Here is a 16329-nt window from a genome sequence, read left to right as displayed (position 1 = left end):
GGAAAGAGCTGCTGTTAACTTTACTTAAATCAGAACATGGCAACGATGGATTTAGAAAGAAGTGACTGGAATAGTGAGGATTGTAGTGAGGAGGAAGAGATGGGTGGTCAAAATGAAGAAAAGGTGGGGAAGGATGGAGAGAAGCAGAAAGAAAGAGAATTGAGGAAAGTACAGAAGAATTAAAAAATCCAACTGTGAATATTATAGTAATATAGTAATGAAGGAGAAGGGGTTCTGAGGATTGATCCACTTAACAAAGTGCATGTTGGAGAAATTAAATCCTTGAGGAGATTTTAATGCATATCATTCATTATGGTGAGATGGAAAAGTTGATTATAATGGTAAAGTTTTAGAAGATCTTTTAGGTAGTAATAATCTTGTATGTTTGAATAATGGTAAGAAGACAAGAATTGATACTAATTCAGGTAAGGAATCTGTACTGGCTTTATCATTTGTTTCTAGTTGTTTGGCTCCATTTTATGATTGGCAAGTTAAAAATAAATCTGTTGGTTGTGATCATTATATTATAACCAGCAATATAAGGATGGGTCAGTACAGAGTCCTGAAATGATAGAAGGAGGAAAATGGATATTTGGGGAAAATTGAATAACTTCTGTGAATGTAAGATTTGAAATGTTCAAAATGATTTGAGTATTGAAAGTATGAATCAAGACATCAGGGAAAAATAGGAGAAAGTTATTTCCATGGTGGAAAGATGAGTGTAGAACAGCAGGCAGAGAAAGAAATAAAACATTTAAATTGGTTAAAACGTCTCTTAACTTTCAACATTTAATTGAATATAAAATATCACAGGCAAAAGTAAAAAGAACAATAAGAGCAAAAAGAATATATTGGAGAGATTTCTGACAAACGTGGTACAAAGATTGGGAAGTTTGGGGAATGATTAAAAATGGAGAAATAGAAGAGAATGGAGTTATCTGATATTTAATAAAAACAATATAGTATCAATAAACGACAGGGAAAAGGCTGATATTTTAGTAAGCACGTTTGTGGAGAAACAGTGGGAAAAATTGATCAGTTAATGAAATACAAGGAAGATAGAAAACTAAAAGGAAAAATGCTAAAGTTTTAAGAAGGAAGGAGAGTAAAACTGATGATCTGATGAATGATCCTTCCTCTATTGGAGAACCGAAAAGAGCTTTGGGTAGAACTAGAAATATTGCTCCAGGTAAAGATAAAGTGTGTTACATTATGCGAAGACATGTGAGTGACAACATTTTAAATAAATGATTAATTTTGTATAATAAGATTTGGAAAGAGGGGAGACTGCCTTGTAAATGGAAAGAAGCCATTGTTGTTCCGATAAAGAAGCCTGGGAAAGATCATAGTAAACCTGGAAACTACAGACCGACTGATTTAACGTCTAATATGTGGAAAGGATGGTGAATGAGATTAATACAATATTTGGAGTCAAAATATTTAATTGCTCCTTATCTGAGTGGCTTTCGTAGAGAAAGAGGAGAAATAGATCCTGTTTTATGTTTAGAAGATGATATTAGAAAAGCTCAGATTAATAAGGAAACTGTTGTTGCTGTGATTTTTGAGGTAGAAAAAACATACAATATGTTATGGAGAGAAAGATTAAGGATTAAATTACATCAGATAGGTATAGGAGGTAATATGTTTAATTGTTATGGGATTTTTTATGTGATATTCAAGTCAAAATAGGATCTCATGTTTCACAATCATGTAAAATAGAAAATGGAAATCCTCAAGGAAGTGTGTAAGCCCAACATTATTCTCAGTTATGATTAATGATATTTTTAAAGAATTATCAATTCGTTTTGGCAAGTCACTTTTTGCTGATGATGGAGCATTATGGAAAGGGAAAAAATGTAGAACGTCTTATTTTAAAACTTGAGGAAGGCATAGATAAAGTGGGGTTTTAAATTTTCAATCAAGAAGACAGAAGTAATGTTTTTTACAAATAAAACAAGAAATAAACTATTTTATTGACACTTACAAATAAAACAATTGGGCTTGGTAAAAAGTTGTATTTATATGGGAAAGAGTTAGAAAGGGTCGACTGTTGTGGGTTTTTGGGAGCAGTTTTTGATAAGAAACTAACTTAGGAAAATCATATAGAACATATTATGGAGAAAAGTAAAAAGGTTCTTAATATTATGAGGCGTTTAGCAGGTTGACATGGGGTGAAAGTTTTCAATCACTTAAAAATGTTTATGTGTCTCTAATTCAGTCAAGAATAGATTATGGGAGTGTGTGTATGGTTCAGCAGCTAAAACTAGATTTAAAAAAAAGATGTTATTCAAGCTAGAGCATTGAGAATTAGTTTAGGGGCAATTAAATCAACTCCAGTATTTGCTTTACAAGTAGAATCAGGAGAAATGCCATTAATTATTGGATACATTTAAAAGGACATAATGAAGATCATCCAGTTAAGAAAGTATTAGAAAATTGTTGGGAAAGAGGAAAAGAACAAATGAATAGTTTTGGGTGGGTTGAGGATGACAGAGCAAAAACATTTAATGTTTATAACAAAGAATTTAGTCCAACAGTTTTGTGGCCTTTGAGACCTACATGGACATGGAAATATATTAATATAGACAGATCACTATCAAATATTAAGGAAAGAAATATAACAGATATCTGCCAAGAATTTTATAATCAAATACAGAATAAATATAATGATTATTTGCAAATTTATACTGATGGTTAGAAAAAACCCAAAAATGAAGCAACTGGTATAGCAGCAGTGATTCCTGAATTAAAGATTAATATTTCAAAAATAACATCTAATTATCTCAGTATACATGCAGTAGAATTATATGTTATATTACTGGCTTTAGAATGGGTGGAGGATACTGATATAAGTAAAATAATAGTTTGTAGTGATTCATTATCTGCATTGTTGAGTATTGGAAAAGGAAGTACAAATAATCATCAAAATATATTATATGAGGTTATGGCTGTTCATCATAGATTATGTGAACAAAATAAAAATGTAATATTATTTTGGACTCCTGCTCATGTGGGTATTTTGGGTAAAGAAAGAGCAGATAGGTTGGCTAAGGAGGCTATTAAAAAAGAAGACATTGATATGCCAATAAAGTTATCTAAATCTGAAGGCAAAAGTTTAGTTTTGAAAAAAAGTAAGAAGATATGGAAAATTAGGTGGAATAATGAAATAAAGGGAAGATATTTATATAAAATACAAAATACAGTTGATGTAGTAAAGATTAAAAGAATTAACAGGAGGGAGGAGATAATTATAAATAAAATAAGAACCGGTCACAGTTTTTTAAATGGAACTCTTTTTAAGATGGGAAAACATCTTACTGATTTATGTAGTTGGTGTGATACTGTAGAAACGATGGAACATGTTTTTATTAGTTGTAGAAAATATGTCAATCAAAGAAGATTATTAAAAACGGAATTATGTTTTAATAGGGAATTGAAATTGAGAATGTGGTTGATCAGTTAAATAGCAATGAGGGGAAAGAGAAGATTTTTCGTTTTTAACATAATACTGGGATCATTATGAGAATTTGAGGTATAGAAATTAGGACCCAACAGATGGCAGTAGTGCAACAATAATGGATGCAAGCTGCCGTTAAAATCTAAAGAAGAAGAAGAAAGCGCAGCCTGTGTACAGTATTCAAAGAAAAGTTGGTGCAATGAGGAGAACGGGACGAAATAGAAAAGAGGAAACAGTTATATCTAGGTTGCGTTTTGGACATACAAGGTTAAACAGTAATTTATTTAAAATAGGAAAACATCGAACTGGAAGTTGTGATTTTTGTGGTCAAGAAGAGACAGTAAAACATGTTTTGTTGTTCTGTACCAAATATTCTGTTGAGAGAAGGAAATTAGTTAGCCGGTTACAAGAAAATAAATTACAGTTAAATTTACAAGATATTTTGGGAAAAATTTCTAATTCTAAAGATATAAGTTATTTAATTAATTATCTTAAGAAAACAAAATTGATAGAAAAGATTTAAGTGTTGTTATTTTATTATTATTATTATTATTATTATTATTTATTTTATTTATTTATTTTTTTATATTTTTTTTTTAATTATTATTATTATTTTATTGTTTTGTTTGTTTTGTTTTGTTTTGAGGGGGGTGTATATAGTTAGCGTCCCGATCCACACTCCATTCCAGTAGATGGCGGTAATGCACATCTAAAAGTTGTTTGCCAACCGCCATAAAAAAGGAAAAGAAGAAGAAGAAAGCGCAGCCTGCTTTACGTTCTTTATTACGTCATCTAGGCGACACGCGGGCTAGTCTTAGCAGTTAGTAGAGCGTTGTGGCTGCTCGTCTTTTAACCTAATTCACCGAATTTCAGCCGAAGCAGAAACCCGCATAACGATGGCTGCTGCCGGGGTACAGGGCAGGAAGAGGCTCCTAAAGGAGGAGGACATGACCAAGGTGGAGTTTGAGACCAGCGAGGAGGTGGATGTTACCCCCACCTTCGACACGATGGGTCTCCGGGAGGACCTGCTCCGCGGGATATACGCCTACGGTACGATCGGGGCTGGCCTGCGGCCTGCGGTGGAGTTAGCTCGGGATGCTAATGCTAATGTTCTTCCTCTGGTGAAATTGGTCAATCTACAGGAAATCGAACCTCTAGGAACCGGGTTAAAGACGGATGAACCGCAGATATTCTGGTGGAAGGAAAAGTTATTAATTTGTGTGGACCCTCTGAGGAGGAGGGTGAGTCGGAGAAACTCGCTCCGCTAACATCGCGGTTCGGACAAAACGCTATTTGGTCCTGGGGGTCGGAGAACAGGTGCTGCTTCTGCCGATAATCAGGGACCGACTCCCGGTAGCATGTTGGGACCAGCGTCGCTGCTGTGAAACTGGCAGAAATTTAAACGGAGTCCGGCGGGAACATCGCAGCACTAACAGGCGGAGGCAGAGCGGGGCTCCCGGTGCAGCTAGCATCAGGACGCTGGGAGCTAACGCTGCGTTCAGCCGTTTCAGCTTGAAAAGAGAAAAACTGGCGGAGTTTGTTTGTTTTGGTGCTAACTAGCGTTAGCAGCGACAAAATATTTACTGTCCAGATGTTAAGAGATGCTAAAGCACGGTGTGGACCAGAGACTGGACCTAACTGGTTCTAGTCTTGGTTCTGGTCCTGGTTCTGACCCGGTTCTGTGTTCCAGGCTTCGAGAAGCCGTCGGCCATCCAGCAGAGAGCCATCAAGCAGATCATCAAAGGCCGTGATGTCATCGCTCAGTAAGCCGCCCAGCTCATCACCGGCGCCTCCCGTTGTCATGGTGACTAACGCCGCTCTCCACTCTGTGCAGGTCTCAGTCTGGGACGGGGAAAACCGCCACCTTCTGCATCTCTGTGCTGCAGTGTTTGGACATCCAGGTGAGCGGCCGGTTCCGACCCGATTCTGCTCCGGTTCTGTTCCGACCCGGTTCCGACCCGTTTGCTCTCTCTGCAGGTGAGGGAGACCCAAGCTCTGATCCTGGCTCCGACTCGGGAGCTGGCGGGACAGATCCAGAAGGTAGCTCCGCCTCTTCCGTCCTCCAGGTGAGTGTTGTCTGCTGCACGCTCTGATTGGCCGGCGGTCTCACCTGCGCAGGTGCTGCTGGCGCTGGGCGACTACATGAACGTCCAGTGCCACTCCTGCATTGGTGGCACCAACGTGGGCGAGGACATCAGGAAGCTGGACTACGGGCAGCACGTGGTGGCCGGCACGCCGGGACGTGTCTTTGGTGAGTCTGGGAGGGGGCGGAGCTCCGGCCGAGGCCCCGCCCTCTCTGACCCATCACCTCTTCCCGCAGACATGATCCGGCGCCGCAGCTTGAGAACCCGAGCCATCAAGATGCTGGTTCTGGATGAAGCCGACGAGATGCTGAATAAAGGTGGGTGAGGGAGAGCCGTTAGCACGCTACCTGCTGCTAACCCCATGCTAACTGAGGCTGTCCCCATGTAAATCCTTCCATATTAATACATGCTAACGACAGCTAGTCCCTCCATGCTACCCCATGCCAACGGCGGCTTATCCCTCCATGCTAACCGATGCTAGCGATGGCTATCCCCTCTTGCTAACCGCAGCTAACCCCTCCATGCTAGCCCATGCTAACGGCGGCTGTCCCGGCAGGCTTCAAGGAGCAGATCTACGATGTGTACCGCTACCTGCCTCCTGCCACCCAGGTGGTTCTGATCAGCGCCACGCTGCCTCACGAGATCCTGGAGATGACCAACAAGTTCATGACCGACCCGATCCGGATCCTGGTCAAGCGGTGAGTCTGAAACCGGGCCGGTTTTGATGATTTGGCACTAGAACTTTGGGTCCAGACAGGAAACAGAAAAACTGCTTCCTGTCTTTATTGCAGCTGGGTTGTTGCTGAACTCTGATACAGACCAGAACCGGTTCTGGTCCAGTTGGAACCTGTAGATGTGTGATGGGGTCAAATCTGGTTAAATGAAAAATATCTGTGTAAAAACAATAAGTTGCTTCCTGTAAAACAAAAGGATTCTGTTTCACTCAGTTTGCAGATTATTTCTCTGCTCCAGGTTTGATGGTTTGACCCCGTGGTCTTAAGAGGTCATTAAATCCCAAAAGTTTTTTACTGCGCGCTTTTATCCCCCGCTGACCGTGAGACGATCAAACCAGAACCGGGTCCAAATGATTGATGTTTTTGGACCTGCCTTAGTAACGAGCTCTGAGCCGCGCTGCTTCCTGCTGCGATGGCGGTCGTTCCATCAACATGGCGGTTAGCCGAGAAAGCTGCTATTCCTACTGCTGACCCAGAACCGGTTCCAGCTCCTCTGGTTCTGGAACAAACTGAGAACCTGAGATGATCAGAACCTGCTGGTTCTGTTGAAACTGGACTGACCCAACCTCCTTTCCCCCAGTGATGAGCTGACCCTGGAGGGCATCAAGCAGTTCTTCGTCGCCGTGGAGAGAGAGGAGTGGAAGTTCGATACCCTGTGTGACCTTTACGACACGCTGACCATCACACAGGCCGTCATCTTCTGCAACACCAAGAGGAAGGTCAGACACACACACGCTGCTGCTGTTGTTTAGTGGTTGCCATGGCGACCAGAGAGCAAAGAGGGGAAGAGCTGAATTTCACTGAGGCAGAAGCTGAAACATTTCTGGTTGCCACGTTCCTGTTTCATCCAGAAATTGGGCTCATTAAGACTTTTCTTTACCTTCCCATTCGTAGTCGCTAGCAGAGTCGCTAGCAGAGTCGCTAGTGACACGTGTAGCAACATCTGGAGATGTCAGCATTATTAAATCAAAGCGCTGAACGTTGAACAAGAAAAACACTTTTTTCTCACTGTGTATGTAGACTACTCCACAGGCAGACTCGTTGCCATAGCAACGGACGCCACCAAAACACTGAACCATTTCCACACAAAGAACAGAATATTCAGTCTGTTGGGTTTCAGGTTTGATGTTTATATTGCAATTGTGATGAATTAGCTACTGGTGCTATTAGCTAAGCTAACACTGTGGTGAACTAGCCACTGGTGCTATTAGCTAAGCTAACACTGTGGTGCATTAGCAAATTTTTTTTTTAACCTAATTCCACAGCATGTCTACACATTGTGGGTGTCAAAGTCAAGCTAGCATAACTGAGCTACTTCCCTCTCCCTTGATATTTTTCCTGACAACTACTGTAGTGCTTTGCTACAGTAGTTGTCACACTGTAGCAAAGCACTGCATCCCGTTGCTTTGATATTTATTTAAAATCAATGCTAGTCATTGTTAGCCAGCAGCTTTTTGACCTCAGCTGCAACGGATCCATAGAATACTAATGTAGCGCCCCCTGCAGGTTGTAGCGGCATACAGCATCAGTATGGGCCAAAGCCTGATGGGAAATGTAGTTAGCTTGTTTCTGCTGCAGGTGGACTGGCTGACGGAAAAGATGAGGGAGGCGAACTTCACCGTGTCGTCGATGCATGGAGACATGCCCCAGAAAGAGAGAGAGTCCATCATGAAGGAGTTCAGGTCCGGTGCCAGGTGAGACTGGGAGGAGACTGGGGGAGAATGAGGCAGACAGGGCGAGACTTGTAGACCCGTCCCCACTGACACGGGTCCCCTGTGTCCCCAGCCGGGTCCTGATCTCCACAGACGTGTGGGCGCGCGGACTGGACGTCCCCCAGGTGTCGCTAATCATCAACTACGACTTGCCCAACAACCGAGAGCTCTACATCCACAGGTAGGCCGTGGCGCAGTGACCCCCTGGGCAAAACATTATGACCGCTGCAGAACAGGTCCGAGGTTCTGATTGGTCACCTGACCCTTCGTCTCTCCCAGGATTGGCCGGTCGGGTCGCTATGGCAGGAAGGGCGTGGCCATCAACTTTGTGAAAAACGACGACATCCGGATCCTGCGGGACATCGAGCAGTACTACTCGACCCAGATCGATGAGATGCCCATGAATGGTACCGGCCTGTTTCCATGGCAACAATGATGGCTCTGCTCCCGCCGGCTGTTTCCATGTTAACACTTTGTCTGGTTTTCTTTGCAGTGGCTGACCTGATCTGACCTGATGACGTCACAGCCCCACCCCTTCCTGTTTACTCCTCATTGGCCTCAGTTGCTTCCTGTTTTACCTGTCCAGGTGACGTTCGCTGTTGAACGTCAGCCGTTTTTGTAAATAAATTTGCTTTGGATTCATGTATGTTGCTGATATCTTGTTTCCATGGAAACGCTCCACAGCCACTGTGGACTAGCAGCAGTGCCCCCTGACTGCAGGAAGAGGAACTCAACGCACAGCCAAATTTGTTGAAATATTTTTAAACAGAAAGAAAAAAATCAAAAATTCAGATTTTATGAAGAAACATTGAATGCATCAGAGAGGTGGAGCTCCGTGGATTTGGCTTCGCCTCCAAACATTTTAACATGTAAAAACAATAAAAACTTGAGTATTTCATTTACAGGACAAGAAGCAACGTGCTGCTAGCAGGAAGTGATGTCATTGTGTTGGAGGGACGTAGAACCCAACATCAATCAGGAAGTGACTTCACAATATTGGAGAAAAGGAAGTGATGTCAGACTGTCTGGGCGCAGGAAGTTAGAGCTGCTTCCAGCAGCAACCGATCAGATGAAACTTCCTGCATGTGAGCCAATGACCAGAAACGGTTTACAAAAAAGTGTTCTGATTGGTCCATCGAGCTCTGTGGGCGGATCCTATGGCTCTCTGCGGATGAACCAGATCTCGTTGCGGCGCTGCGGCGCTCCAGGGTTGTCGTACACGGCGACCATGTAGCGGTCGCCGTGTACGCCGGGGTCACCGGGGTCGAGCAGTTCCCGCAGGACGCGTATCTGCCAGCCCACCGTTTGCTCCGTGGTCGTCCCATAGAACGTCCTGCACGCAATCAGAGAGTCAGGGGCGGGTCAGCTGATGTCCCGCTGCAGAAGGGGTGGGGCTTACCTTGCAATTACTCTGATTGGCTCCCGGTAGGTGACGCTGATGTCGGGATCGAGGGAGCGCGGTGCGCTACTCTGGAACTCGGAGGGAAGAAAGAAAGCCGTCTCCACACTCTTCTCAAAAGTTTTGCCGTCCTCCATCACCTGGACGCTGCTGACCACAGGTACGGTCATGCCCAGGTAGCGCCCTGCGACCACAGAGACGCTGTGATGTCATCAGTCGCGCCAGCCGACAGGTGTGAAAGCGGGGCCTCACCTGCAGAGTTCTCCTTGCAGATGAAGCGCATCAGCTTCATGAAGGCGAGGGAGATGCTCTGTTCGTACAGATCCTCGCCGCTCCGTGAGCCCACCCAGAACCCGGCTGGGTACCGCCGCTCCTCGTACAGAACCTCGCCCATCTGCACACACACAGGCCGTCACCATGGCAACAGCTACTCAGAACCGGGAGTTCCCGTTAAGGCCTGTACCTTCTCATGGCGGGCGATCAGGACGAAGGGCAGCGGCTCCCTCTGCTGGCGGTTCCGGGTCATTTCCTGGATCGGCCCGGTCATTTCTGGAACACAAGGAAAACAGGCCTCTGATTGGATGAGTGTTTGGCCCCGCCCCCTCAGCAGGCCTCTGATTGGATGAGTGTCTGGCCCCGCCCCCTCACCTGCAGGGACAGACACCTGGTGGGTGCTGGCCACAGCCTGCCAGTGGCTCAGCAGGCCGTCCTCGTCCCCCATTGGCTCGGTGTTGTCGGTGATGTCATCGTCCAGCTGCTCGTCGTCCAATCCCTCCAAGTCATCCAGTGAGATCAAAGCCATGACGGCAGCGGACCGGACCTGCGGACCAGACAGAACCAGAACCATCAGAGCAGCCAATCAGATCCCTGCACCTGCTGCAGAACACCTGACCAACAGGGGGCGCCTTGCAGACGACCAGGACCAGAACCTCTGGATCGGTTCTGCTGAAAGGACCTTTTGAGTTCTGAGCACAATAATCTGTGACGTCACGAGATATAAAACGCTCTTTAATGTAAATCGCTCTGACGTCACACTCAGACCTTTAATGTAACACACCCCCCCTCCCGGGTTGAACCGGTTCTGACCCGGTACAGTAGTTTCGCTCGTGACACGTTTACTATGTCAGCACAAAACCTGGACCGGTTCAGCCGGACTGGATTGAAACAGAAAGTAGGTCACGAACGGAACTGGTCCAAACAGAACCGAACTCGCTGCGAACTCTGTTCTGTGATGGTTCCGAGATTCTGCTGCCCCTCCTGATTCTACAAGCAGACAGAGCCGGTCCAAACCCGAACGGAACCGAACCGGAGCGGGTTCTGTACAGATTAGCTCTGTTAGTAGCAGGTTCGGATCAGCGGCAGCACCGAATCGAACCGAACCGGACCGCCGCTGAGCCCGGCCCTGGGCGGGATGGCTTACCGTGTTCTGGTCGCACCTGTTCCTCAGGTGAGTTCGGAGCTCCGACGGTCCAAACAGTTCAGAAGCTTCTCTGCTTCCGGCTACTGGTCTGCGCCAAGACTTTCAGAATAAAAGCCTGATGTCAGCAGCTGAGTTTCGAACTGATCTGAGTCGAACCGAACCAAGCGACCCGTTTGTAGACATGACGTCATACCATAGCAACAATAATAAAGACTTTAATCCTGTTTTTATTTTTACTGTTTACTGCTCAGAACCAGAACCTACTCGGGATTCTGCAGGTCGAACCGAACTGGGTTCTAAGTTCTGCTGTTTAGAACTCCAGTAGCGGTTCTGCAGAGACAACAGAACCGAATCAGAACCTAACGACAACAAGCTGCGGGTGATTCTTCATCATCTTGGATCACGAATAATCAATCAGCTCAGCTCCTCTCTGCAGCCGACCTTGCAGAACCAGGACCGATCCAGAACTGGTTCTGTTTGGGCTTCAGACATTGTCAGCTGATTTTTTTGTTTGTTTGTTTTTTGGATCTTTATTTCTCCAGAACCTTTAACGGGTCGGAAGTTCTACTGAATCCATCTGGTTCTGTTACAGACAATTTCAGTTTGGGTCGACCAGAACCAGAACCAGACGGCGGTCCTGCCTGCAGAAGAACCTGGTGCTTTATAACCCTGCAGAGCCCTGTTGGTCAGGTTGGGACTGGTACCGGTACTGCCTGCTCATCTCTAGATGATCATGATTGGACCTGTTTCCTTCTGGACTGGGTCCACCAGAACCAGGAGTTCTCAGGTTCTGACCCGGCTGACATTCATCATCTGGAATATTTAGATGAAAACTGAAGCTGGAGGGAAATGGAAAGTTCTGGTTCTGGACTGGTTCTGACCCATAATACAGCTACTTAAACCCATTTAGTTGCTGTGATGGTTCTGGAAGCCCAGGAGACATCTGCAGGTTCTGGTTCTGTTGGACCAGAGGTGATATTCATGCTGGGTTCTGGTTCTGATTCCAAATGGTCAGAAGGAGCGACATCAGTCGGTTGTCCGAACCAGAACCGGTACACGACCCTGGTTGTGGGTCGGTCCAGATCTTGGTTCAGTTGCTCATCTGTGGTTTCAGAACCCGTTAGACTTCCTGCAGGTACCAGAGAGCAGGTCGGACCTGATCCAATTAGGCGGTGACTACTCCCCCTTTTGGTGGGAGGAGCTTCTCCAGGAGGTGCTGCTGCTTTTGGTCCAAACAGAACCGGGTTAAAGTTCAGAACCCCAGCATGATATCAGTAAAATCACTAAACACGATTTTCCTGCATCATAAATGTTTATTTTGATGCAGTTATCAGTTATTATCGATTATTATCGGTTATTATTACTTGCTACCAAGGTGAACTTGTTGGTGTCGGTCACCAGCACTCTAATTTGAACTCTAATTTTTAGATGTCCGTTTTTTAAACCAAGCTGCCACTCACAACATGGCGGTGTCCGCTTCTCTGCGCTGCTGTTTTTATAGCCTGTTGCCATGGCAGCAGGCTCCTGGCTGTTGACCTTGATGCAGCTCAGATCTGAACAGCGTCAGCAGAACCGGGCCGCTCTGAGCGCGCTCTGTTGGCTCAACACGACCACTTCCTGTCACAGCTGATCAATAATATCCTCATTATCAATAATCAGCTGCAGAAACACGTCTGGTGTCAGCAGCACCTGCTCCTCTTTGCAGTTACACCAGTCACCATGGCAACCATCCACTGTGTCCGGCCACATTAACGTCGTCCTTGAGATGTGGGAGACATTTACTTTGAAAGTGCCATAAGGAAGTGGCCTCACCTGGTGGTTCCAGCTCAGTGACCTCCATCCTGCTGCTTCATCACCATGTCACACCTCGGCGGGGGGGGGGGGGGGGGGGGGGGGGGGGGGGGGGGGGGGGGCGACTCTGACTGGGTGCTAATTAACCACACACACACACACACACACACACACAGAGACACACACGTTTGCGTGGCTATATTTGTGGGGACTTTCCATTGATTTCCATTCAGAATAACTCTAACCAAAACTCATTTCACATCTTAGTCCTAAATCTGACCTTTGACCCTCTTGTGGGGACCAGGCTTCGCAATTGGTATTAGTATGTGTCAAGAAAATGGTCCCCACAAAGTATTACTCACACACACACACACAGTCCCCCCTCCAAGGTGATCTGGACCCGCGGGTCGATTTGAGCTGATGGAGCTTCGGGACGATGATCAATACCTGCTGTGGGGAGGAAGAGGAAGAGGAGGAAGAGCTGACAGGAGGCAGCTTCTGTCCCGGTGGAACCTGAGCTGCTCTGGGTCTGGTGGAGGTTCTGGTCCAACTGGGTGGAGTTGGTTGTTAAAGGATCCACAATTATTTCTAATAATCAACTTTATTTTGGAAATATTTATTGTAGATGTAAAAACTATACAGTAATACATCTGTAGTTTATTTAGTTTTTATAAATTTTAATAAAATATTGTCCCATTTCCAAATAAGGTCTGAGACTGACAGCGGTCCGTCCCGCCCTTCCTGTTTGCTGCAGAGAGGTCCTTCTCGCCGTAACCCTATTCTGCATGCAGCATGCTGTGGGGAGTAAAACCCGGACTGGAGTCTCATGACTATTCTATCAATCAAGTGGAATAGATTCTTTCACAAAACAATATTATGTGCTGTATTTGTTAGGCTTGTCCACAATGCCCAGTGGTCAAATGATGACATCACTTAAGCCACGCCCCCTGCTAATGGGAAATGTCATGTTTTACTGTGAACGGTCTCTGTCTGACCCTTTTCACCTAATCAGAATGAAACTGACAGGATTTCCAATCCTGATCAGTTTTAGATGGTCATTTGGTGACATCACCTTAGCCCCGCCCCCTTCCAAAAGGAAGTCACCTGTAGTTTCGGTCTTTTTCTCTTCATTCATATAAGTTTAAACCTGAGCCAAGTGACATACAATAAGATGATGATGAATCTCTAACCAGTGGTGTCCCAAGTGGAGGCCCGGGTTTAACTCGGCTGCATCCAACGGTGACTCATTAGAAAAACATCGACCTGTTACCACCACCAGGGAGAAACTGAACCATGTGGGCGTGGCAGCATGGCGAATTTCAATCCCTCGCCGTTTGCATACGGTAGTCTCTAAGTCATACATGAGCCATCTGATTTACACCAAACTGGAGATGTTATGACCTTTGTTCACCTCTAAAGAGGCCAATGCTATTACATCTTTTAGCTAGCATTAGCTAGTCACCTTTCAGCTAGCATTAGCTAGTCATATTTCAGCTAGCATTAGCTAGTCATATTTTAGCTAGCATTAGCTAGTCACCTTTCAGCTAGCATTAGCTAGTCATATTTCAGCTAGCATTAGCTAGTCATATTTTAGCTAGCATTAGCTAGTCATCTTTCAGCTAGCATTAGCTAGTCATATTTTAGCTAGCATTAGCTAGTCATCTTTCAGCTAGCATTAGCTAGTCATCTTTTAGCTAGCATTAGCTAGTCATTTTTCAGCTAGCATTAGCTAGTCATCTTTTAGCTAGCATTAGCTAGTCATTTTTCAGCTAGCATTAGCTAGTCATTTTTCAGCTAGCATTAGCTAGTCATTTTTCAGCTAGCATTAGCTAGTCATTTTTCAGTTAGCATTAGCTGTATTGAACAGCTTTACCCAACTCACTCTGTTACTTTGGGGGGAAAACTGTTCAAAGTTCTTTGCGTTTTGCTGGTTTGCTGCTGTGATTCTAACACACCTGAGCAGCTCTGCACAGGTGTGCAGCATCTTAGCGCTCATGTTGCGTTTAAAGGCGGCTCGGAAATATAGCCGACTGCTGAAAACAGTGACAGAGGACACAGATATGGGAAGTGCGGAAGCCCCTACTGTATCAAATCCATACAGGAATAACAGACAGTTGGCCACTTATAGGTAAAAACAACAAACAGCTTGAAGTCCAGGGGGGCACGGCTGACTCTGTGGGCGGCCAATGAACCTCAATGCCCCTCAATGCCCCCCAATGCCCGCCCATGCCGCCGGGCCTGCCCTGGACCCCCCTGGATCTGCATGAAATGGTTTGTTCCTGGTGACGATGTTCAGCAGTAGTCAGTGGAAAACATGAAGGACTGTGGGATATTTTGTTTGAGATGGAGAAATGTGAACTTGTCAAAACAGAATTTTTATATGTTGTCAACTTTTTTATTATTTATGGTAAATATCATATTCACACCTCCAAACATTTACAACAAAAACCTAATTTCCAGATTTTATTATCTTCTATTAATATCTATTTAGAATCCTTAAAAATCAGCTCAAATGCTAAAGCCATTCAAATCATAACTGCCCTTAAAGACCTGCAACCCTGGAGCACCGATTTCATTTTGACATTGTAAAATAATTGTTCTATGTTCTGTAAAGCCCATTTATGTTGTATCTGTTTGTAATTATTACTGTTCTATGTTGTTCACATATGTTCTTTGTTTGCAATAAAAAAAAAGAACGACTGTGGCAGTTTCTAAGCTGCTAAGAAAAATAATAAAATCAGGTTTTCAAAAAATAAAAAATAGAGAGAGGGAGAGAGAAAAAGACAAGAGTGTCAATTTGTAACCCAGTTTTTCTCCGAGAGGTGAGTAGACTGAGAGATTATCAACCATTTAGCATAGTTAGCTTAGCTACAGACGACTGTTTGCCTCCATTTCACTTGCATTTAATGAATTCAGGGGGAAAGAAGTTACTAACATATTAATATATTTAACTTGTCCCTGTACCTTTTACCACGTAACAATAGCTGAGTCGGTCAGCAGCAGCTCTAACCCCGATACCAGCATAACCTTTAACCCCTGTTCCAGTGAAAAAGGTGAGCAACATTGTGTCCAATGACAAGCTAGTTAGCATCATTCCAGTGAGTCTGTAGGGATTTCTCTGTCTTTGTTCTTTTTACAATGACGTAACAAAAACACTATAAATATTACTGACAGAAATTCAAACAATCTTTATATAATGATGATAAAAACAGCCTCCTGTCTGGACTGGAGGCTGTCCAAACAGTTTTACCTTAACTTGTGTTTAAATTATAGATATGTTACTACGCCCTCTCCTGAGTGAAATTAAAGCTGCACTAATGTAACTTTTATAAAAAAATACATATTTTTTTACATATTTTTTCAAACTGTCATTATGTTGTCGAAGTATGGCATGAGAGATGATTTGTGAAAAAATGACTTCCTCTGCCTTCTCCCAGTGCTCTCTAGACACAACCAATTAGAGGCAACGAGGCGGGTTTTAGTGCTGTCAATCACAATCTCATGTGGCTGCTCATCTTTCCTCCCCATCACTCTGTGCTACGCTATAGCTAGCGCAGCCTGTTGTAAATGCTCAGTCTAGTTAGCATAGCTACCAGTGACAGCAGATAAACATTTTTCCTGTAATAATAAGTTGTTTTTCCACTATTAGCACATTTAGCAGTGAGTGAATGAGGTTCCTCGTGGGGAGAGACATTTCAGTAATCTAAAACTAATTTAAAAAATGTAAGCAGC

At 44.4% G+C, this 16329-nt stretch overlaps 2 protein-coding genes across 2 annotated transcripts; one reads left to right on the top strand and one right to left on the bottom strand.

The window, feature by feature from the left end:
• Positions 1 to 4233: 4233 nt before the first annotated feature.
• Positions 4234 to 8629, top strand: eif4a3 (eukaryotic translation initiation factor 4A3). Its single transcript, XM_005813899.3, has 12 exons — positions 4234 to 4507; positions 5148 to 5220; positions 5292 to 5358; positions 5435 to 5497; positions 5576 to 5708; positions 5778 to 5858; positions 6098 to 6239; positions 6856 to 6994; positions 7854 to 7969; positions 8061 to 8168; positions 8267 to 8394; positions 8481 to 8629. Exons 1-12 carry the CDS (start codon positions 4354 to 4356, stop codon positions 8495 to 8497), a joined length of 1221 nt encoding a protein of 406 aa, XP_005813956.1. The 5' UTR covers positions 4234 to 4353; the 3' UTR covers positions 8498 to 8629.
• Positions 8630 to 8733: 104 nt separating this feature from the next.
• Positions 8734 to 10910, bottom strand: LOC102230496 (heme-binding protein 1-like). The gene is made up of 6 exons (XM_005813900.2): positions 10807 to 10910; positions 10035 to 10206; positions 9850 to 9935; positions 9639 to 9780; positions 9387 to 9570; positions 8734 to 9320 (listed from the first exon to the last, which is right to left on the bottom strand). The coding sequence occupies exons 2-6, from the start codon at positions 10186 to 10188 to the stop codon at positions 9143 to 9145; spliced, it is 744 nt and encodes a 247-aa protein (XP_005813957.1). The 5' UTR covers positions 10189 to 10206; positions 10807 to 10910; the 3' UTR covers positions 8734 to 9142.
• Positions 10911 to 16329: the final 5419 nt, after the last annotated feature.

This window comes from Xiphophorus maculatus, chromosome 5, assembly GCF_002775205.1.
Source record: "Xiphophorus maculatus strain JP 163 A chromosome 5, X_maculatus-5.0-male, whole genome shotgun sequence".
NCBI classification, from domain to species: Eukaryota; Metazoa; Chordata; class Actinopteri; order Cyprinodontiformes; family Poeciliidae; genus Xiphophorus; species Xiphophorus maculatus.
This window is presented reverse-complemented; position numbering and strand designations above follow the sequence as displayed.

What these genes read in the sequence shown, in the direction of transcription:
- eif4a3 (XM_005813899.3), top strand. Translation starts at nt 4,354, where the DNA reads ATGGCTGCTGCCGGGGTACAGGGCAGGAAGAGGCTCCTAAAGGAGGAG. An exon ending in CGACGAGATGCTGAATAAAG is followed by an intron (nt 5,859 to 6,097) that starts GTGGGTGAGGGA and finishes CTGTCCCGGCAG; the next exon opens with GCTTCAAGGAGCAGATCTAC. An exon ending in CGAGAGCTCTACATCCACAG is followed by an intron (nt 8,169 to 8,266) that starts GTAGGCCGTGGC and finishes CGTCTCTCCCAG; the next exon opens with GATTGGCCGGTCGGGTCGCT.
- LOC102230496 (XM_005813900.2), bottom strand. Translation starts at nt 10,188, where the DNA reads ATGGCTTTGATCTCACTGGATGACTTGGAGGGATTGGACGACGAGCAG. An exon ending in CCAGGTGTCTGTCCCTGCAG is followed by an intron (nt 9,936 to 10,034) that starts GTGAGGGGGCGG and finishes CTTGTGTTCCAG; the next exon opens with AAATGACCGGGCCGATCCAG. An exon ending in TGATCGCCCGCCATGAGAAG is followed by an intron (nt 9,781 to 9,849) that starts GTACAGGCCTTA and finishes GTGTGTGTGCAG; the next exon opens with ATGGGCGAGGTTCTGTACGA.